At 47.0% G+C, this 24217-nt stretch overlaps 1 protein-coding gene across 3 annotated transcripts in view; it reads right to left on the bottom strand.

The window, feature by feature from the left end:
* Window positions 1-24217, bottom strand: part of PHKA1 (phosphorylase kinase regulatory subunit alpha 1) — a 1109231-nt gene that overhangs the window by 550327 nt on the left and 534687 nt on the right. For all 3 annotated transcript variants that reach the window (XM_085630734.1, XM_085630735.1, XM_085630736.1), the window contains exon 15: window positions 1343-1452. In XM_085630734.1, the coding sequence (XP_085486860.1) occupies window positions 1343-1452 (110 nt within the window). The remainder of the gene's footprint in view (window positions 1-1342; window positions 1453-24217) is intronic.

The raw sequence follows: 24217 nt of genomic DNA, 5'->3' as shown, positions 1-24217 counted from the left end.
CGGAGTGAAAAGCAGACACAGGCCGGGGTGTAGTACTGAGGCCCAAGGATTTGGCTGTAGCCCGCGAATCCATTAAGCGCTCAAGTGCTGCGTCAGCCGAAGAGACGTGAGTCATCAAAAGGTATGTCCATGAGGTTTGACTGTACATCCCCCGAAAAGCCAGATGTCCTCAGCCAGGCTGATGGCCACCGTCAAAGAAATCTGCCTGTCCAGCGAGTCCGTCATGTCCAAGCCACAGCGAATGGCAAACTTTCCTGCATCTCTCCCGTCAGATATTGCTTGGGGAGCAGGATCCAATCCTCCTCCGAGACCCTAGGCAGCACCTGCGCAACCGTATCCCCTATTAATTGAGAGTAGCGGCCCAAAAGGCATGCAGTGTTCCACGTCTGCAATGCAAGGCTGACGGAAGACAACATTTTCTTCCTTAAGGTCTCCAGCCATTTAGATTCCCTGTTTGGAGGGGTGGAAGGGAACACACCACAGGAAGTGGATGCCTGGACCACCAAGCTTTGGGGGTGGGCAGTGAGGAAAACTGGGCCGCCGGTGCAGGGCGATGACGGCGGGCAATCGTATTCACAGGAGCCCCAGTGCTGGGTTTGGATCAGGTGCCCCGAAGAACATCCGTTAAGGCCTCATTAAAAGGCAGCAAGGGTTCCGATGAGGAGACACCAGGCTGCAGGACCTATGTCAAGACATTTGTCTTGACCGTCACTGTAGGAAACTGCAGGACACCACACTGGCTCCGTATCATCTGGAATGAGGATGAGACCTCGGCGTCAGATGCGGTGCCGGGGAAGGTCGCTGCGCAATTGCTCTCCACTCTTCTTGAAGTGTGATACTCCCAACGATACAGGGATGGGGGATTGGTATGGACCTATATATGGCAATGGAAAGGGTGGTTTACGAGGCACAAGGCTGCCCGAAAAATTCAAGATTTAGGTTGGCTAGATGATAGACTGGGACGGAGATGGATGACAAAAAAGCCTATCAGGACATTGTTACGCCATCAGGCCCATAGGTCGAGTGGAACCTCCCGCTCCCTGCACACTTCTCCCCTATATTCCACCACCAGCTCCTCGCTTCTTTCCTTCCCCAATCCACCCCCGTAAGAGTCATAATTGCTAATGAGTAATTACATTTTGGATAAGGAACTATACAGGACAAATACTACGTTATGGAAAAGAATATTTACAACTGTGTTGTAATAGAAAAAAGAAAAAAAAATTTACAAAAACATTTTTAAAAGAAGGTAAGTTACATCACTGTCCCAGACCACCTCTTGCAAGACTGTCACTAATTATGGCATACATAGTAACCTCAAATTGCTCAATCTTTTTCTTACCTGAGGAGTAAATGCAAAGATATTCCTCCGGATGTCATAGAGTTTTGAGGTTCCAAGGACTCCCATGTGTCTGTAAGGCCTCCCAGTTAGGTTCATTCTCTTGTTTCGCCCTGTGAGAGAAGTCAGAAATTAAACAGTAAGTACACAATTTGCACTTTGGAACTATCTGAGCCAATGGACATGAAATAGTAAAGAGGACACAGGCTGATTATTTATTTGGAGAAACAATATTGGAAGTCTGGTGCCTCAGTGTATTAAATAAAGATCTTTGTGTAATTCAAAATTCATAAGCTCATGTCCCATTGGAGATCATTTGACCTTTAATTCTTTTGAAGCCTGTGAACACTGCTGTGATGGATATTAATAATCATTTTTTATTTTCATAGCTATCAGATTGTAACATCGTGGCACCAAGGACCACTTGCAACAGGACATTATTTTAGATCAACATTTCAACATTCATTTTATCGGACATTCTCCTTCAGAGGCATCAAATCAGCAATGTTTACTCTTAGTCACATGATAGTCCCGGCTCCGCATTACCACTATGCTTGTGTGTAGACTCTAGCACTGGCTAGCAATCTTTAAATGTCACTGGCAACCTAGTCAAATTAGTAACCTTATCTCTTCGTTTAAACTTGCAACAACATTCATGTTCCTCTTTGACTATCACTCGGATGGCCATCACCACTTACAATCTCTCTAGTTAGCTCAGTTTGTAAATCACAAATCTTCAAAATGTTCTCTCAAGTTAGTAAAGCCAAAGGAACATCCATTCTTAGTTCCTTTCAATTTCAATGAGACAATACGAAGCTCCCAACATTCAAGACTACTTTTTAAAACTATTTCTACATTGAACAATGCCGGTCTTAACACCGTACATCGCTATTGCCACCCCCGAAGGCTGCAAAATAACACACTGGGACCGAACCAGCAATCACAGAAGTGGAATCATCTACAAGAACATCATCTGCTGCATGACTTCCTTACACGAATCAACCCATATAATGGAGCATATCAACTTCCAACTTCACCCAGACAAAAAAGCACCAGAGGCACCCTCATCTACAGACAACCAAGACCATGCCCTTGTGTCTGCAACACCATCCCTAACCTCATCACTCTGATCACCATCCACTCCGAGCACTACATCTCCCTAGGCGATCTTAACTTCCACCTCGGCAACCCCAGCCATACCAACACAGCCAACCTCTTGGAAAGCATGAGCAACATCAGCATCAAGTAACTTGTCACTGACCCTACCCACATCGCAGGACACACGCTCGACCCCCGTTTTCACGTCCAGCAACAGAGTCAAGTACAATCAAGTCTCCCAGCTCACCTGTACCGACCGTTACAGTATCTACTTCACCATCTCAGGACCTACCAACACTGGAACCTTACCCCGCTCCACACCCAGAAACTGGAAAAATATATCAGAAGACCAGTGGCAAGGCTCTCAACTCACACCTCCCAGACACACCATCCTACCCAGAACAGGCTGCAAAGAACTTCTCCCAGTGGATCACAAAATGCACCGACACAATCGCCCCCGTCAAGCCAGCCAAATCCAAAGGACCGTGCAAAAGAGCAGGCTGGTTCACCACAGAGTTGAAATCAATCAAACGCAACTTCCGGAAACTAAAGAGAAAGTGGCGCACCAGCAAAGATGCAGGCGACAATACCACCTTCAAGTCAGCACTCAACCAGAACCACCGCCTCCTGAAAGAACCAAAGAAGAGCGCCGTAGCAGACAGCACATACTTCAGCAAGGAGCTCTTTGCATTGCGAAAGAGTTCTCCAATCCCTCAGCCACCGAGAACAGCATCACCCCACCCTCCCGAGAACAGTGTGACACCCTGGTGGACCTTCTTCCACAACAAGATCTCTGCCATCTTAGAAAACCTCCAACCCACCGTGGCCGACAGCATCAGCCTGCTCACACCTATGAACACAAACCCTGAACACCTGATCACCCACTGGGACCTCTCAAAACTCAAGCCACAATCTCCACCATGAACTCCATGCACTCCTGTGCACCCATGGACCCTTGTCCCCACCACGGCTTCAACCTCTGGAGCATGACAAATGGCAACGAGCTCAAGAACGTCCTGAGCACCTTCATGACCTCGGCCTCCTTCCCTGAGGACTGGAAACACACTGAAGTGAAGCACCTCCTGAAGAAACCACCTGCCAACCCAGCAGAACCAAAGAACTACCGGCCCATCTCCCTGCTCCCCTTCCCAGTGAAAGATCTCAAGAAGGAAATCAACCAGCAACTCACTAAACACCTGGAACGCAACAACCTCATGGATCCCTCTCAACCCGGATTCCGAGGCAACCATAGCATAGAGGCAGCCCTGATCACAGCCACCAATGACATCAGGGACCTCCTGGACTATGGCAAAATGGCAGCCCTCATCTTCCTGGAAATGTCAGCCACTTTCAACGTCGTCTCCCATCGCCTCTTGATCAACAGACTCCACCACATCAGAATCCAGCGAGAGGCCCTCAAATGGATTGCCTCATAACTCATTGGAATAACCCAGAGAACGAGTCTCCCACCGTTCACCTTGGAACCCAAGATCTATGGCACCCCCCCAAGGATCGTCCCTCTGCCCCACTCTCTTCAAAACGTAGATGACCCCCACCCCGGCCAGCACCATCAGATCACTTGGACTGATCATCATCATCGCCGACACCCTGCTCATCATTGCCTGAAGACCTCTCCACCACCAGAGCTAAATTCCACAGATGTATAATGAACTTCGCTGACTGGATGAAGGATAACTGTCTCAAGCTCAACTCAGACAAGACAGAAGTCCTCATATTTGGGAGCAACACCTTTCTATGGAATGACACATGGTGGCCTGCTGAACTTAGACTATCCCCTGCCCCCACAGACCACGCCCGTAACCTTGGCATCATCTTGGACAGCAAGCTTTCCAAGAAAAAACGGGTAGACACATTCTCACCTGCCTGTTTCCACACCCTAAGCATGCTCCGCAAGAGCTTCAAGTGGCCCCCAGTCAACACCAGAAGGACAGTCACGCAGGTCCTCATCACCAGCAAGCTGTACTACGGGATGCACTTTACATAGGAATCACTGTACGCCTCCTAAAGAGACTAGAAATAGTACAAAAATCAGCAGCCAGACTCATCCTCAACCTCCCCAGAAGTACCCACACCACACCCCACCTCAGGAAGCTACACTGCTTCCCGATCCAGAACAGAGGCCAGTTCAAGATGTAGACCCACGCATACAAAGCCCTGCTCAACAATGGAACAGCCTACATTAACAAACACTTGACATTCACCGAACAAACCAGACACCTGCCAAAGCAACAGTGGGGGCGCTCCTTCTCACACCTGACGGCTAAAGCGTCAAACAACCTTCCTCTGCACCTCAGGACCGCTCCATTGCTACAGCAATTCAGGAAAGGACTCAAGACCTGGCTGTTCGAATGAAAAGATTACCATGAAACAAGCAGCAACTCTAGCGCCTTGAGATCCTCATGGGTGATTTGCCACACTTTACAAGTCCTTGATTGATTGATTCCTCATCTTTTGATTATTGTCCAGAAATCAGACTGGATCTGGAAACATTTCTGCATGCCGGTATACGACACTGTGCGACTCTGAGGCAACGTCTTTCCACTCTGAAATTGAAGAAGGAACCATATTTAGGTGCCACTCATGCGCACTGATGTCAGTTGGTTTCTAGGCTGTCCATGCCCCCTCACTTCGAGCCCAACAGCAAATTTGCTTTGAGCAGTGTGCGGATCTCTACACTCAAGATCTTTTTAGGAGGCAAAGATACTAGTTTACAGAACGAGGAGGATGGAAGGGTCGGTGAGGAAACTTCAGTTAGATAAAGTATCTAGAAGAAAGATTTACTAAATGGAAATAACTTGTTCTTCTGATAGATTCTTCAAACCGCAGATTCCTCACCTTTTGAATAGATACCAAAGCAGTACCTCCCAATAGGCGGGTCTGTGTACTAGCTCAAAACCAAAAAGTACTGCAGGACAGAGTGGGCAAAATGCCCATCTCGACGGACCTGGCTGTCCAGAAAGCAGTGCTTCGTGAACGCATAGAGTGACACTCCTGTAGCAGCCTGGCAAATATCCAGAACAGACACTCCGAGTGCTAACACAGTGGTAACAGCCTTGGCTCTATTAGAATGAGCTCACAAACCTTCCGGGAGTTGCTTCTTAGCCAGTGCGTAGCAGATTTTAATGCAGAGCACGATCCATAGAGAGATGGTCCTCTTCTGCACTGCCTTGCCCTTCTTAGCTCAAGCAAATCCCACAAACAACGGATCATACACATGATGCCCCTAGTACCATCGATGTAAAAGCTAAGAGCCCTTTTATGATCCAGTCAATGGAGTCTTTTTTTCTCCTTAAAGGAGTGGGGTGGAGTGAAGAACGCCGGTAGGGTGATGTTTTGCCCGACTGCCATCACTTTTGTTAGCACTGGTGAGGGCAAAAGGGAGCACAACCAACTGAAATTGCTCCTGCCCCATCTTGAACCGCTGAGAATTGTGTCTGTAGTACAGGAGTGTGGAAACTAGCATCCTGCAGGTCCAATTCTACTGTTGTGTTTAATATGAAAAAAGTTTGCGCAAAAATTATTTCTCATTATTGACGTTTTTTTATAATGCATGGATTCGTAACTGATAAATTAATAAAGTTGCACCTGAAATTAGTTACCTAGGTCACTTGAACAGTATATATAATGAGATTAATAGTTATGCCACATTTCCTTCTAAGAAGCCATTATTTCTAATATGGAGTTTCTGATGTTCTGCTCAACCTGCTCCTGCTCATTCACCCTCCCAATCAGTGTCTCACTGCAAAGCCATCTCTCCCCTTGTCTCCGCAGAACAACAAGTGAATGACGTAAATGTGATAGTCATGTACAACTTTGATAGAAAGCCTATATTATGACTGAAACTTCCAACATGTACACAAAGCACAATTTCCAAGGACTTCTGCTGGAAGTGTTAGTGAGGACACGCAAAACGAGCCATTGTTAGAGGGATGTTTCATTTTGTGTTAATCATCAACGGAGGTTGGTTGCGGAGGCAGAAGATGAAAGTCTCTCACCTTAAGAAGTGGGTCAATGTTAATGCTTACACAGATATTTCTGATTTGCCAATGCAACCCTAATCATGATAATACTAAGCTACATTTACAGATTATATTTTTAGAAAGTGGTATTTGCGTATAAAAGCTCTTAGACTTTAGCTGTTTAAGTTTAGTTTCAGTTTAGGCTTAGCTCTATTAGGTTGTTTTCTTTTGGGGTTCTGATGGATTTTACAGCTGTCATTTGGACTGCTAGTACTGGAGCATTTATTTTTCTATGTCCACTTGATTTAGACTCTTTATGGGATGTGTTTATACTCTTCATTAGACTTAACATTCTTACTTAGAGTCTGTTAACCAGGGATTAATAAAGTCGATCATTTTGCAATTATTTTGTAATAATGTATTTTTGTGCGTTTATGGAATTTTATGCATATTTTCTATGTACCGCTTTTAACTATTCCTGTGTAACATAAACATGTTTTGCTCATTTTTGGCCTAGAACTCATTTCTTCCCACTTCCAATATTTATTTCTTTTTAACACTGCTAAACTGTGTTATTGTGGTTGAAGTGTAGTCTCTAACTGTTAGATCAATTAGAGATGCTAGAGTCGAATTACTTTGGTAAAATTATGGGGTGTTCAAATATTGGCGTTCAGATGAATATTGGGGTTTGACTTCAATAATACCATCCAGTCTCCTGGGTTGAGGGCAGACAAGACCTGTGCAGGATGAGCATCTTGAATTTGTTCTTCTGTCGGAGGGAATTGTAAGGGTGAAGGTCTAAAAGAAAGCAAGTTACTTACCTTTGGTTATGCCTTATCTGGTAGAGACTATCTAGCTGCAGATTACTTACCTTAGAATATTCCGCAGGTGTCACACAGGATCCGGAAACTTTTGCTGAGCAGTACCCCTGCATGCCGGTAGGTGGCATCGCTCTGCTACACCTGGCGTTGACCACGCCGGAAGTTACATGTGTGGTGCCACCCCAGTGTACTGATGTCAGTTTCTTTTTGCAACTTTCCACACCAGAACACAGAGCCATGATAAGCACTGACCACTAGTGTGCATGTCTAGGACTCTTTAATAGGGGTAATCTTATGACTGTAATTCATACGCAGATCGGGAAGGGTAGGTGAGGAATCTGCAGCTAGATAGAGTCACTACCAGATAAGGAATTACCAAAGTGTCGAGGGCTCCTGTAATCCTCTCCTCGGGATGACGCTGATGCTATATAGGGGTCCCCCTCCCATCCGTCCCCAGCCCGGAATATGTGTAATACACGCGGACTCAGGAGACAGGTGGATGAGGGAAGGAAGGGGTGGAACAGCAGGGAGAAGGACCTGTAACGAAACAAGCAGATGTTCAGACACGCACTTGCTAACTTCTTCCCACCCCCTTTTGTGCTAGAGTGTCGTCTACAGTTCCCCGCTGTACCTGCTATCTTCCTCCCGTTATCAGGATACAGGATACAAAGGACTGCGACTGTCGTGGCGTCTGCCCAGTAGAGTTCACTGGGTGGAGTGTCAACGCGGCAGGCGCTGCCCCACTTGCAAATGACCGGAGTGAGGGCCAGAGGAACAAGGGTAGCTCAATACGTCTTGAGCGTAAGCCCCTGTACCACAACTTGTGTTTGTAGCGCGCTTCACGCGCGCTGCCCCGTTGACTCACGGAAGGCGAGGCCTCGATCTTGTCGTGGCTGGTTGTCTCGGGAAGGTCTGGAGGTAACTGCTGGGGGCGCTACCACTCTAGGCCCGGAACATCCGTGGGCCGAGGAGCGCCGGGTTTGAGGTTGTCTTGGCCCAAGGAGTTGGATCGAGGGCGTGGCTATTCGTTTCGCGACTCTCTCCGAGCCCTGACTGTCTGGGGGAGACAGAGCTCGAAGCGGATAAGAAGGCCCCCTTGATTTCGGAAGGCCCGTAGGACGGTGCTCGCGCTGCCACTCTTATGCGCACTGTTCGGGAGCAGAGGAGCGCGCACTGTGGAATGTTGGCCCGGAAATCCCTGGGCTTTCTGGTGTCGGTGGACTCGCTACCACTCACCTCCTGTTGGTGAAAAAAGAAGGAGGCAGACGAGGGCGCAGTCTGGAACTCGGGGAAACTTCGAAGAACGAGGACCTGCAGGCTGGAAACTGCGAAGGCACTGGCTGCTGACGGGAATCAAACACATCCGGAATCATTGGCGACGCCCCCCCATGTCGTCTTCGGCTTTTATTCGTTGTCTGGACGTGACACGTGTTACGTGAAACGTATGATCGCTAAGGCTTCTGGGAGATGTAGTTGTATGCAAGTTTTCTTCTGTGGATGCCGGAGAGTGTTTCTTCTCGGTTCCTCACCGAGCGCGAGCGTGATCATGACACAAAGTTAAGTAACTTGTTCATCTGATAGAGACTTCTAGCGACAGATTCCTTACCTTCGAATAGATACCCAGGCAATACATCCCTTGAGGTGGGGCACCGAAAAGGATTCCACCAGAAAAAGTAACTGAACAGATGAAGTGCCCATTCTGACAAACCTGACTGTCGAGGCCGAAGTGTTTAGTTAACGTGTGCAGAGATGTCTACATTACTGCCTAATAGAGGTCCAAGATGAGGACTCTGCTACCTAACGCAGTGGTCGCAGCTTTGGCTCTGATTGAATGAGCCTTCAAGACCTCTGAGGGTTGCTTCGTAGCCAATAAATAGCGAATTTTGATGCAGAGTACCACCCATCCTGAGATGGTATGTTTCTCCACCACCTTCCCTTTCTTGGCTCCGAAATATCCTACGAAGAACTGATCGTCCACCAGGAACCCTTGGTACTATCAAGATAGAACACCACCACTCTGTTTGGGTCCAGGTGGTGGAGCCTCTCCTCCATAATAATATTGCAGACTTCAGGTGGAAGGTCAAAAGCTGTCAACTGTCGTCACTTAATCTCCATGCAGAAGGCGGAGGGTTCGGAGGCCTGGGTGTAGCGCCCTGGCCTGTTGCTGAAACAAGAGATCCGCCCGAAGAGGCAGCCTGATTGGAGTAACGATGCTCATGCTCAGGAATTCTGGGTATCAAACTGTCCGTGCCCAATCTGGAGTCACAAGGACGACTTGGGCCCGGTCCTTCTGGATCTTCTTGAGAACTCTAGGCAGGAGCCGTACTGGCGAAAAGGCATACAGGAGGCCAGAGCTCCACTCAAGATGAAAAGCGTCTCCGGGTGGGAGCTGCCTTGCAATGTCCAGTGCGCAAAACTGCTGACATTGTGTGTTCTCGGCAGTGCCAAACAGATATAACTTAGGCTCTCCCCAAACTTGAAAGAGGCCTAGTGCCACCTCCGGATGGAGATGCCATTCGTGATCTGTTAGGCATCGACGGCTGAGTTCATCCGTTCCGGCATTCAGAGAGTCCACCAGGTGTTTAACATCTACAGATATGCCTGGGTGTTCGAGTCGCATCCACAGGTGCAGCGCTTCTTGACAGAGTCCACAACCCCACCCTGCCCTGTTTGTTGCAGTACCACATGGCGGTGGTTTTGTCCGTCAGCAAATGCACCAGTCTTCCTCTTAACAGAAGGCAGGAAGGCATTCACTGCTAGTCGAATAGCCCAGAGCTCCCGAAGATTGATTTGGAGCCCAGATTTCGCAGAAGGCCGAAGACAATGACCTCCACCTCTCCATGTGGCCACCAGTACCAATCAGTCTGCTCTGGTTAAGAAAGGGAGAGGAACCTAATCTTGGTTTGTTAGCCGCCAATGCAGGTCTTTTGCAGTTCCCTCCAAGTTCCGAACCACATCAGGGATATTTGCCTGATGCTGCGCTCACTGGAACATCAGGTCCCACTGCAGAGGCCACACATGCCGAGATATGCCAGGGAGTCCCCAGCAGGCTGTAGGAGGTCATGAGGCCCATCGACCTCATAGTAAGTCTCACGAAATAGAGGATGGAGGCTAAAACATCGGTATCACAGTCGGAATGTTCTGGAGTTGCCGTTCGGGAGGATAAGCCTGAAACTGCACTGTGTCCCGAACAGATCCTTTGAAAGTGGGCATCTGAGAGAGAGAGTTAGGTGTGACTTTGGCACATTCATAGTGAACCCCAGCAAGTGCAGGAGGTTTGCCGTAGTCAGGAGGTGGGAGACGACTACCTGGGTTGAGCTCGCCTTCAACGGACAATGGTCAAGGTGGGGGAAGACTGGAATCCCTGAGCTCCGCAGATGTGCTGCAACCACTGCCATCACCTTGGTGAATACTGAGGGGCTGGAGGGGGTGTACAAAAAAGGGAGGGAGAAGCCCTATTGGACAATTTGCAAAACCCATTGGTCGAATGTTACTGACTGCCAGTGGTGGCATATCCTGCCTCCCATTAGGTGCTCATGGTGTTGAAAGGGCAAGATAAGAAGGTTTGGAGGCCGCGGCTGCTGGGATTGTGGGGGACTGGCTCGACTTATGGCTGGAAGTCCCATGTAGTCTGTGGGGACTGCGTCCTCAACCACAAAAAAGTTGGGAAGCCTGTTGTCCGTGGTAGCTGGGTGGGTAAAGATGAGGTTGGAAGCCCCTTCCGTGGCCAGGAGAGGGACGAAAGGCAAACTGAGATTGACCAGGGGCCATGGAATGGCCCAAGGAGCTAGCCGTAGCCCTACTGTACTTGAAGCGCACTAGAGCAGAAACCATCTTATGTCCGAAAAGAAGAGTGCCATCAAAGGGCATGTCACTGAGAGAAGCCTGGACATCTCATGAAAAGCCAGTGATTCTCAGCCAAGTGTGGCATCTTAATGCCACCGATCATGAAATTCCTCTACTCAGCCGGTTGTGTCCAGCTCACATCGGATAGTGAACTTTGCTGCATTTCTGCCATTTGCAATTGTCTGTGACAGTATGGCTTGGGCTTCCTCCAAGACCACTGGAAGCATGTGCGCAACCGAATCCCAGGTTTTGTGGGTATATTGGCCCAAAAAAGCATGCACTATTCACTGAATGCATTATCTGGTAGAAACTCTATCTAGCTGCAGATTCCTTACCTTAGAATGATTCCCAGGAGTCCGATTCAATCCAGATTTTATTTTGTGAGCAGTACCCATGTGCGCTGGTAGGTGGCATTGTTTGGGTCCGAGTGGCATTATCGGCATTGTTCGCGCTGGAAGTGATGTGCGCTGTACCTATATAGATGCCACCCGAGCATGCGGAGATTAGTTTTTTGGGTGACTTCCCACACCAGCAGCGTGGAGCCACAAAGAACATTCACGACTGGTGGGGAAAACTAGGGTCCTGAAAGGGGAAAACCCTGTCCCTAAAGATCCATTCGCAGAGTAGGGAAGATGGGTGGGTCGGTAAAGAATCTGCGCCAACGCCATCACCTTGGTGAACACGGGAGGGGCGCTGGTAAGGGCAAAAGGGAGCACGGCAAATTGTAAATGCTCGTAACCCACCGTGAACCGCAGGTAATGTCTATGGGCAAGCAGAACAGGGATGTGGAAGTATGCATCCTGCAAGTCCAAAGCTACCATCCAGTCTCCCCAGTCCAGGGCAAACAAGACTTGAGGAAGCATGAGCATTCTGAGCTTCACCTTTTTGAGGAAGAAATTGAGAGGGTGCAGGTCTAGGATAGGATGAAGGCTTCCGTCCGTTTTGGGCACCAGAAAGTAGCGGAAAAACAACCACAAGGTACTTCTGCCATCGGCACTCTCTCTATGGCTCCCTTGGCCAAGAGAATCACAACTTCCTGGCAGAGCAAGTTGAGATGCTCCTCCATCAGCCTGTCTTTAAGCGGGTCGTGGGGTAGTCATGAAGGGGAAGGAGTAGCCCCTTCAGACAATCTGGAGAGCCCAGTGGTCTCATGTTATCGACCTCCAGTGGTGCAGGCGTATTCTGCCTCACACTGGTTGCCCATAATGGTTGGAGGATGAACTAAAGAGTTTTGGAGGCTGCAGCAGCTGGGTGGGGGTAATGGGTGTAGACTGGCCCGACCTCTGGCTGCCTGACCCACGGTGTCTGGGGATAACGCATCCTCGGCCACCCAGAGGCTGGGGAGCTTGCGTGCCGTGGGGGCTGAGTGAGTAAAGATGCGGCTGGAAGCCCCTTCTGTGGACATGAAAGGAGAAAAGGGCAGACTGAGGTGGGTGAGGGGGGCTTGGAAAGGCCCAAGGACCTGGCCGTAGCTCTGCTGTCCTTGAAGTTCTCCAGCGCTGAGTCCGCTGTGTCTCCAAAGAGATGGGAGCCATCAAAGGGCATGTCCATAAGAGAGGCTTAGACATTCCCTGAAAAGCCAGACATTCTCAGCCAGGTGCGGCGCAATAAGGCCATTGACTAGGAAACCGCTCTGCCTAGCTAGTCAGTTTTGTCCTTCCCACATCTGATCGGGAACTTGGTTTTATCTCTCCCGTCGGTCATAGCTTGGGAGAGAATGGCCCACATCTCCTCTGGGACCATGGACAGCACCTGTGCAACTGAATCCCACAGTGTGTGGGAGTAAAGGTCCAAAAGGCATGATGTGTCCATGGATAGCAGAGCCAGGCTGGTGGAAGAAAATATTTTCCTGCCTATTGGGGTCCCTATCCGGTGGAGTGGTATGGAATGCGCCAGGGTTTACAGAGGAAGGAGTCTTGGACCACCAAGCTCTCCAGACTAGTGTGTTGTGTGAGGAAATGGGGCTCCCTGGGGTAAGCTATGGTGGCAGGCAATTGTTCTGGTCACAGGAGCAAAGCTTGAACCAGGTCCCAAGCAGGATGTCTGTAAGGGCATCAATAAATGGAAGATGCAGTTTTGAGGGGGTCACTCACAGCTAAAGTACCTCTGTCAAGATGTTAGTCTTGACCGTCACTGAGGACAGGGTAAGGTCCACCACCTTGGCTGCCCTTCTCACCACCATAGCAAAAGAAGCTCCCTCCTCCAGTGAGGGAAGAGACCATGGCAGTATCTGGGCAGGTGTCAAGTCCACTAGCAGCCACAAATTCCTCACACCAATCCATGTTGAGGTTTAGTGGCTGGAATTACTCAGGATCTAGTGGCTCCTCCCAATCTTTCCCAAGTTCTAGCCCATAGGAATATGGCTATGGTCTGGAGGGCAAGGCTCCATGTCGACGCCAGAATTGGCATCAGGTGACGCCCCCTCCAGCTACATGTCGGAGTCGAAGATGAGAATGGGGATGGGCCACTGGAGGGAGCCAGCTGTGCCAGATGCGTAGGCTTCGGGACTGGCATTGGGGAAGATCGAGATGGTAGAAACGGGGCTGGTCCGGATCCATCTGTGGATCCAAGGGGCCTGACTGGTGCCAGGTGGTGGACCTGCTCGTGGGGCCTGAAGGTGTGCATGCAGTGACGGGCCGCTCAAAGGTGCATGGCCTCATAAAATCAGCAGGAGTTGGGCAGGGGTCTCTGTGACTCCTGGAAACTCAGGGAGGGGGGAGCCGGCCCATGCGCCTGCTCAACAGGGTAGCCAGGACTTGAATGATGTAGCTCCCTCGTCTCTGCAAATGACTGACAGACAGGGAGAAGTCAAAGACCTCTTTGACTTCTTACTCCGTTTCTTTCCCTGGGACCTACCCGAACGTCCAGATGAGTTTGACGAAGATCAATGGGTCTGCAACCGATCCCAGGACCTTCCTCTTGACCGGGATCGAGACAGTTGCGGCGCTGTACGTTGAGCGGCAATTAGCCTTAAGGTCTTGGGGAGCACGTTGCAGCAGTCGACGCAGGACTTTATGTTATACAAGCGCTCAAGGCCGCCAGGTACAGGTGCCACAAGGCTGAAGCCACACTTCGACAAAACGTCAAAAAAATTCTGTTAAAAAATGGCTGGGGGTAGCAATCTCCAGATCTGCACTGAGTGGCGAGGGTAGGAACTGACATCAGTGCACTGGGTGGCACCTATATAGGCAACACACATGTCACTTCCGATGCTGAAAATGCCGACAATCCCACGTGGAGCCGAACACCACCACTTACCAGCACACAGGGGTTCAGCTCACAAAACATTTCCAAAGACAGTCTGACGCCTGGGGATAATTCTAAGGAAAGGAATCCTTGTCAAGAGGTCACTATCAGATAACCCTCTTACCAATGGTGTCCAGCCTCTTGGATTCCCTGTCCGGTGGAGTAGAAGGGAGCACAACAAGGGTTAACTCGGGACATGGAGGCCAGGCTCTCCAGGGTGGGGTGCTAGATGAGGGAATTGGGATCCTCTGGAGAAGGGCGATGGCAGAGGGCAATTCACAGGAGCCCCTGTGCAGAGGTTGGACCAGGCCCCAAGAACGACATCTGTAAGTGCTTAATTAAAATGGAGTAAACATTCAGTTTGGGTAACTCCTAACTGAAGAACTTCTGTCAAGATGTTCGGCTTGATTGCCACCAAGAATAACTAAAAGTTCAAGACCTCAGCCACCCTCCTCACCATCATAGTTATTGAGGCACCCTCCTCCATAGCCACAGGAGAGGGAGAGACCAAGCCAATGTCTAGGGAGGTATGCAAACCACTGGCATCTGCCAAATCCTCATACCAGCTGTCCTCAGCATCTTCTACAGGATACGGGTAACTATAAGACCCCTCCCGTTCGCACCCAAGCAAAGACCTATCAAAAGAATAAAGCACTGGCTCTGACATGAGGGGTATGCCCCCTATAGGTGCCGGTGTTGGACAAGGCCAATCCAGCTCTGTGTCAGAGTTTGGAAAGACTATGGGGATGGCGCCGTGGGGATTTGGCACTGGAGCACGTGCCAGGGAAGGTTAAGGTGACTCGACTGGCATCGTTCCGGATCCATCAATGGATCCTAGGGACCCGACTGGTGTTGTGGGCTGACCCGCCGGCAGAAGACTAGTAGGGGCTACTCCTGAGCCTGTTGGGCCCAAAGGTGCTCCAGGGGGGATGAGCAGACCAAATATGAGATTAAGGGCCTGATAGAATTCTTGTAAATGGTTGCTCCGGCACTTGGAATCTCTGGGAGGAACGGAGACGGTGCTGGCTCCCCACAGAGCTAGGCCATGAATACTGATGCTCCCTCGTCTCGCCAGATGTCTTCGACGGATGTGGTGAAGTTTAACATCTCTTTGAATTCTTGCTCTTCATATGCCTTTGGGACTTACCCGATTTCCGTGACGACTTAGAATGTGACAACAAACACTTGGTGTGGCTCCATGAACGATTTCGGGACGTTACCCTCAACTGAGATCTTGAGTGGCGAGAAGCTTGAGGGACCTCTTACTCAAGGCCTTAGGGTGCATGATGTGGCAGTCGATGCAGGTCTTGGCAGTGTGGTCACACTCCAAAACACCAGAGGCCCACCAAATGTGGGACTGTCACCGACATCTGTCAGCGACAGGCCTCAAACGGTTTGAAACCTCCTAACACACTAAGACGCAAAGTCTCAAAAAAATCTTGAAAAAAAGGTTAAAAAAGGGTAAATTGAAAGGCTAGGGGTAACTCTTCCCGGATCTGCACTGACTGGTGCGGAATGAAAAGAACTAACACCAGTGCTGGGGGTGGGGCTCATATAGGCACCGTACGCATCACTTCCGATGTGGATTGTGCCAAGCTGAGGTGGTCGGTGCCAAGCTGAGCCGAACGACGTCACCTACTCGTGTGCAGGTGTATTGCTCAACAAAAGTTTCTGGGTCCAGTCTGACGCCTGGGGAATATCCTAAGGTAAGGAATCTGAAACTAGTAGTTTCTATTAGATTAGGATGAATGCCCCATCCTTCTTTGGCAACCAAAAGTAGCAAGAGTAACAACTACAGCCTACTTTTGATGCCGGTGGGCCATTCAGACTCGGACTGTGGCCGTCGGTGCAGAAGGGGCAGGACTCGCAGATCCAGAAAGCAAGGGAGTCATTGGTATTGGCTTCTTTGTGGACAAGGCCGCTGTCCTCAGGATTTCTTGATCTTTAGGGAAGGCAGGCAGGCAGTCATCCCAGGGTTGTGGAGGTCACTGGGCCTGCAGGATGAGTTGGTTGTGGCCAAATCAGTTCTCACCTGGAGTCTTCACTGCTGCACAGTTATTCAGTCTTTCTTCTTCTTCTTTAGGTCGACAGGAATCTATGGATCAATGTTCAGGGGTGCCCCTAAATAGTCAATTTAGGGGCATTACAGGTATTGGCAGGTAGTAGCCAATAAGCTACTTACCCTTAGGGTTACTGCACCCTTTGTGTGTCCCCTCCTTTAGACATCCCCTAATCCTATTAGCTATAATCCTTCCATTCAACATCCCCCTTGCTGCCAAAACTGGGGCTTAGTCAGGGGGGCGGGCATCTCCACTAGCTGGTGAGGCCCTGGCTAGCATAACAAAGGGCAGGAACACTTTGAGACTCACCATCCTGAATGCTGTTCCTGCTTGGGGGCAGGTGAGAAGCACATCCATCCAGAGCAGGCTTTGTTTCTGACCCACAAGAGCACAAGGATCCCATCTCACGGGGTCAGAAACATGTCTGAGAGTGGAAGGCTGGCGCAGACCAGTCAGCTACACACTAGTGGTTGGGTAGGTATTCAGGGGGCACCGTCTGATAGCATTTTACAATAAATCCAACACTGGCATCAGTGTGGGTTTATTATTCTGAGAAGATGGATAACCAAACTTCCTAGCATTCAGTAAAGCCATCATGCAGCTAAGCAGTTCGTTATGACAAACCCCCAGCCCATGTACTCAATATGGCTTCACTGCACTTACAATGTCTGAGAATGGACTTAGAAACTGTAGGGGCATATTGCTCATGTAGCTATGCCCTCACCTGTGGGATAGGGCACCCTGCCATAGGACTGTAGGGCCTGCTAGAGGGGTGACTTACCCATCCCACAGGCAGGGATTTGTAGGCATGGCATACAGGGTTGTGTGCCATGTCGAAACTTTAGTGTTAGCTGCACTGATGGCAGTTGGTATGTATTTGGTTAGGGGTCTCTGAGGGTAGCACAATACATGCTGCAGCCCTTAGAGAGACCCTCTCTGGTCACAAGGCCCCTGGTACAACTGATACCTTTTACAAGGGGTTTATAGGTGTGCTAGAGGTGTGCCAATCGTGAAAATAATGGTACAATTTTGGGAAAGAACACAGGCACTGGGAACCTGATTAGCAGAAACCAAGTGCACATTTAGTCAAAGTGCATCAGAAAATAGGCAAAAAGTTTGGGTGGAGATGGGATACTGCAACAGAAACCCACGTTCCTACAGTCGGAATCCATTCCAAATAAAGTATGCAGAGTTTCTGACCTTTCTTGGGGTAAGGGCAGAGTATCGGAGTCTGATAGGTTGTCCAAAGGCTACTGGGCCCAAGAGGTTCAGAGAGTGGCCTTGGTCGAGGTTGCGCTGACTCGGAGTACAAAAGCACAATCAAGTGCATTTAGCCATCCAGCACAGGTATTGATGGGTCGTGGCACCAGGATTGGAGTCAGCAATGACGCCGATGCAGAACCTTTAGTGAAACCAGAGGTTCCAGATGGCAACAAGAGCAGAGTTCCAGGCGGAGGTCCTCGCAGTACCTTTGGGTCCAAAGGCGCACCAGAGGGAGCCGGTAGTCAGCCACAGAGCCGCAGCATGGCTTCACCAAATTATTCGATCTGCTTGGAGCAGACTGATACGGGCTCTCATGAGACCGAGGGGGTGAGGCTTGTTAGAAGCTTCGTTATGTTTGGATTTGTATTAAAAAGGGGAGTCTCCACTGGTCTGGTGGGAGTTTGGGAGCGAGGGCAGACGTGTCTATCTCGGATTGAACCCTGATTGCTGAGCTCTGATCCCCGGCTGTGTGAAGACTTCGCCCGGCCAGAAGTGGGCAGTGTATGCATCAGGTGATGTATTGAGTTTTGTGGTTATTGCCATTTTGATGTGAGCCAGTGTCTGTGATCGTGTGTGTGTATGTGTGTGTGTGTGTGTGTGTGTATGTGTATATATATATATATATATATATATATATATATATATATATATATATATATATATATTACCTACTGGCGGTCGCCAGTAGGTAGTTATAGTTAGGACCGCGTTTCCATAGGAAATCCGCAACATTCTATTTTGAATAACTTTGGCGCCGGTCGACGAATCCTCGCAAATTTTTCGAAATAGGTGGGGCGCTACGCTCCGCTCCTTCCCTGAAAGTCTCGGGGGGATTCGTCAAGCGGGGGCTGAGATAAAAGGGGGGTCCCAAAACGCGATTTTCCCATGCATTTTTCCATAGGACCTTTAGACAGGGCTACAGCCCGAACGGCTGAACAGAATTACTAGAAATTTGGCAGAGAGGTAGTCCTCAGGTCAAGGAAGTGCCTTTTGTAGGTTTGGTGTAAATCTGTTCAGTAGATTCTGAGAAAATAGCCTTTAAATCAATATATATATCTGAGCCAGCTTACGGTGCGCTTACGGTACGCTTACCGTACGCGTACGGTGGCGTGCGCGAGCGCGATTCTGATTGGCTCTTAGATCTTAGTAAACATTCGAATCGGTCGAAACCAGGAAGCGGCGGCCGCCATTTCGTGTGTTTCACTCAGAAAAAAAAGAGTGATAACAAGAAAAGGGGGCAAGGAGGAGAGTTACAGACCCCCTAACATTTGTAAGGGGGTCAAAGAAGGACAGAAAAGTACAAAGAAAACATTTATTGATTTTAAAAAAAATCGCGGGGTACGCGTACGGTAAGCGTACGGTAAAAAAAAAATAAAAAAATAAATGAAAATCAGATTTAAGTGTTTAGATATTAGGGGGCTCTAAAAAGAGCCGTTGTGTTTATGAAGTGATTTTTTAGTGGTACCTACAAGTAAGTACCGATGCAGAGTCTAAGGTTCAAGAGGAAGACTCTGTTCCCTTCATCATTGAAGTGCACACCATCTCCTCTATAAATGTCTTGCATGTCATAACGCAAGTTGTTGTGGTAAATGGAACCCATACCATAGTCACGGAGGAAAGCAGAAACAGATTTGTTGACGTGCTTTCTTGCTTTGTCAATCTGCGGACAGAAATGATTGGACCAGTTCCATTTTTGCCTTTGGCATATGTTAGAAAACACAAAGGCAGTTTTAGGGAAAAGTGAAAACAGTTGTGCAAAGGTGTCCTTCATAAGCATTTCCAGACCTACCCCAGTCATAGTGCCTAGGTCATTGCCACCACAGTGCACTATTATGAGGTCAGGGTGTTGGTTTTGCATGAAGGATTTCACCAATGGCATCAATTGGTGCCACTTTAACCCTCTCTGACCAATCCATTTAATGTCTACATTTGGCAAAGCAAGGTCTCTCACCATACCTGTTTTCTCTGCATACTTTTCACTCCAGAAGACATAGCTGTGCCCTACAATCCACACTGTGAACATCTTCAAAGGAGAACTGGATGCACTCAGGAGGTGTAATTCAGTAGAATGGCAATATGAAAAGAAAGACAGTTTGGAAATGGCGGCATACATATTTTTTTCATAAAAAAAAGAACTGATTGGCTGTTTCATACCATTCTAGAATAAAAACTAGGCTGTATGTGTAAATTAATAGAAGCATGTTTTGTATTGGTACAGAAAAATGTGTTACCAAAGAACAGTACTATGGATTTGCTGTTAGGTTTGAAAAGTCAAGCACTCTTGCTCTGTGGAATTGAAACATTGTTTGGCGAACTTCTGACCTGACTCCACACAGCAGTGTTCCATGAGCTGTTGCTATGGTAGCAGGCAGAAGTCAAGTTGGGGGAAGGGTACTAGGCAGAAGTCAAGTTGGGGGAAGGGTACTTTTGGAAAAGGGTTGGTTTTCAACCAATAGAAATGTGTGATTACATTTGAAAAAAAGGGGCAAGCACTGAGATTTGAAACTAACATGTATATGTGTGGAAAAAGAGAGGGAAAGTTTGCCATTATCTGGTTCTGCTGAGAGGAGAGAGGTGTAAAGAACAGAGATCCTGGCTCTGATAATCTGCAGTTTGAGTGCCACATTTCTTTCACAACTAACTAATTTTAAAGGTGAGTTTAGAGTTTGAGAGGGGATGTATATGGTAAATTAAGAAATGAATAATAGAAATGCAATTCTTTTTGTTGAAGTTGTGTTTATTATTTTCTGTTTTGGGAGAAATTTAAATGTGAGGAACAAGTAAAATAATATGGACTATGTTTTCACAATAAATTAAGGTGTACTGGTATAATAAAAGAATAGTTTAAGGGTTTGAGGTTGGACTCAGTAATGCAAATACATTCAGCATCACTAAGGCTGTTTGCCCTTGCTGGAGTGTAGGCAGTCACCCAGGTTACAAATGGTGCTGGTCTGAAAAAGCAGTTTGGACATGTGCTTTTTAAAAAATCTGAAAAGTGGATTCATAATGTGTCAGTCTGTAAAAGTGTTTATCACTTGCCAAAAAAAAGAGCAGTAAGTGTGCTTTCAAATTGGCAAAGAAATTTCGTTTTGTGACTAATGTGAAAAAAGACTCTGTGTGCAAATAGGAATTACAGGCAGAGATTTATTGCGTATTGCTCTGGTGATTTCACAGTTGCATTAGATGGAAAGGGGGAGCCATTTTTTGGTGCAGAAGCTGACTTTTAGCACACAGCCAGCTACTTACCATGTGGAATCATGCACAGTATTCACAAGCGAGTGGGGTTTGAGGTTGGACTCAGTAATGCAAATACATTCCGCATCAGTAAGGCTGTTTGCCCTTGCTGGAATGTAGGCAGTCACCCAGGTTACAAATGGTGCTGGTCTGAAAAAGCAGTTTGGACATGTGCTTTTTAAAAAATCTGAAAAGTGGATTCATAATGTGTCAGTCTGTAAAAGTGTTTATCACTTGCCAAAAAAAAGAGCAGTAAGTGTGCTTTCAAATTGGCAAAGAAATTTCGTTTTGTGACTAATGTGAAAACATGACTGTGTGCAAAGAGGAATTATAGGCAGAGATTTATTGCGTATTGCTCTGGTGATTTCACAGTTGCATTAGATGGAAAGGGGGAGCCATTTTTTGGTGCAGAAGCAGACTCTTAGCACACACCCAGCTGCTTACTATGTGGAATCATGCACAGTATTCACAAGCGAGTGGGGTTTGAGGTTTCAGTCAGTAATGCAAATACATTCAGCATCACTAAGGCTGGTTGCCCTTGCTGGAGTGTAGGCAGTCACCCAGGTTACAAATGGTGCTGGTCTGAAAAAGCAGTTTGGACATGTGCTTTTTAAAAAATCTGAAAAGTGGATTCATAATGTGTCAGTCTGTAAAAGTGTTTATCACTTGCCAAAAAAAAGAGCAGTAAGTGTGCTTTCAAATTGGCAAAGAAATTTCGTTTTGTGACTAATGTGAAAACATGACTCTGTGTGCAAAGAGGAATTACAGGCAGAGATTTATTGTGTATTGCTCTGGTGATTTCACAGTTGCATTAGATGGAAAGGGGGAGCCATTTTTTGGTGCAGAAGCAGACTCTTAGCACACACCCAGCTGCTTACCATGTGGAATCATGCACAGTATTCACAAGCGAGTGGGGTTTGAGGTTTCAGTCAGTAATTCAAATACATTCAGCATCACTAAGGCTGGTTGCCCTTGCTGGAGTGTAGGCAGTCACCCAGGTTACAAATGGTGCTGGTCTGAAAAAGCAGTTTGGACATGTGCTTTTTAAAAAATCTGAAAAGTGGATTCATAATGTGTCAGTCTGTAAAAGTGTTTATCACTTGCCAAAAAAAAGAGCAGTAAGTGTGCTTTTAAATTGGCAAAGAAATTTCGTTTAAGGGCCTAATGTGAAAACATGACTCTGTGTGCAAAGAGGAATTATAGGCAGAGATTTATTGCGTATTGCTCTGGTGATTTCACAGTTGCATTAGATGGAAAGGGTGAGCCATTTTTTGGTGCAGAAGCAGACTCTTAGCACACAGCCAGCTGCTTACCATGTGGAATCATGCACAATATTCACAAGCGAGTGGGGTTTGAGGTTTCAGTCAGTAATGCAAATACATTCAGCATCACTAAGGCTGGTTGCCCTTGCTGGAGTGTAGGCAGTCACCCAGGTTACAAATGGTGCTGGTCTGAAAAAGCAGTTTGGACATGTGCTTTTTAAAAAATCTGAAAAGTGGATTCATAATGTGTCAGTCTGTAAAAGTGATTATCACTTGCCAAAAAAAAGAGCAGTAAGTGTGCTTTCAAATTGGCAAAGAAATTTCGTTTTGTGACTAATGTGAAAACATGACTCTGTGTGCAAATAGGAATTACAGGCAGAGATTTATTGCGTATTGCTCTGGTGATTTCACAGTTGCATTAGAAGGAAAGGGGGAGCCATTTTTTGGTGCAGAAGCAGACTCTTAGCACACACCCAGCTGCTTACCATGTGGAATCATGCACAGTATTCACAAGCAAGTGGGGTTTGAGGTTTCAGTCAGTAATGCAAATACATTCAGCATCACTAAGGCTGGTTGCCCTTGCTGGAGTGTAGGCAGTCACCCAGGTTACAAATGGTGATGGTCTGAAAAAGCAGTTTGGACATGTGCTTTTTAAAAAATCTGAAAAGTGGATTCATAATGTGTCAGTCTGTAAAAGTGATTATCACTTGCCAAAAAAAAGAGCAGTAAGTGTGCTTTCAAATTGGCAAAGAAATTTCGTTTTGTGACTAATGTGAAAACAAATGTAGTAATATATTTAAATAAAATAAAGGAATTTTTTTTTAGTTTTTTTCAGGTATTGCTGAAGAGCAGTGAACAAAATTTAAGATGCCTACAAAATCCAGAGTAAAAAAAGACCACAAAAAAAACCTATATTTGAAGACAACTGGAGGACCTAAGTTAGTTGAAGATGCTCATGTTGGGAAAAAGAAAAAATCTTCTGGTAAGCAGACAAAAATTTTTCTAAAAAACATATTCAAAAAAAGGAAAAATGTACAAAATGTCTGTACTGGAAAGAATGATTTCAATCGAAAAGCACAGGAAAAAATTGAGAATTTAGTTAATGCAAATATACCTTCTGCAACTAAAAAGATTAACTTAAACAGAAAAACGGCGTTTAAAGAGATACGTAGAAAAATGTTTCAGAGAAGAGTTATGTCCAATTTGATAAAGGATGTGAAGAAATATAAGCAAAAGACTAAGTTTTATAAGAGAAAAAAAGAAATTGAAGCCATTGCAGCAAAGGCATTAGAATTAAAAAGGAAACTATTCATTTTAATTTTGAATAGGATGCGTACATTAGACAAAATGGTTAATGTACTGAAATCACATAGCAAAAGGAAAAGAGTAGTGAACAGAACAAACTTTTCTAAAGTGTTTTTAGGAAAATGGATGCATAGTTCAAGTAGTGAACCTTTTTTTAATGAAGAGAGTTATTTTCAAAGTAATAGTTTGCTGCATGCAGTTGACACCAGAGGTCGTGCTTATGAAGTGAAAAATGGTTGCATAATGGAGAAGGAGATAATGGTTCCAAGAGATGAGGTACAAGTGATGGCGGATGAGGCTATGGGGAGACGTCCTAAAGCCCCAGTGTACACTTGGAATTGTAGTAGTATTTGCACTGTGCGTCAGGAATCTATTGATAAATTTCGTGAGTTTCTAAGAGAATATAGCAAAAAAAGTGTAAAACAGAAGATTAAGGTGCTTCAAAGTTTGGATCCATGCAGAGTGAGAGAGAATACTGGTTTGCAGGGTCATTCTCTGGCTTGTCTATCTAGAAAAGTGTGTAATAGTGTTTTCCATCATTTTAGGATGCTGGCTGTTCATCATACTGAAATGAGAAAGTTTGTGAGACGGTTGTATTTTGCTAAAAGTCCAGCAATAAAGTTAGATGAATTGAATAGGGCTCTGTTCCGTGGAACGGTATCAGATGTAGAGAAGGTTGTTGATGAAATTCAGTTTTGTTACTTTGGTCCTGAACAAAACAGTGCAGAGAAGGACACAGTAAATGAGGAAGAAGTGGAAGAGA

The sequence above is a fragment of the Triturus cristatus genome, chromosome 10 (assembly GCF_964204655.1).
Source record: "Triturus cristatus chromosome 10, aTriCri1.1, whole genome shotgun sequence".
NCBI classification, from domain to species: Eukaryota; Metazoa; Chordata; class Amphibia; order Caudata; family Salamandridae; genus Triturus; species Triturus cristatus.
This window is presented reverse-complemented; position numbering and strand designations above follow the sequence as displayed.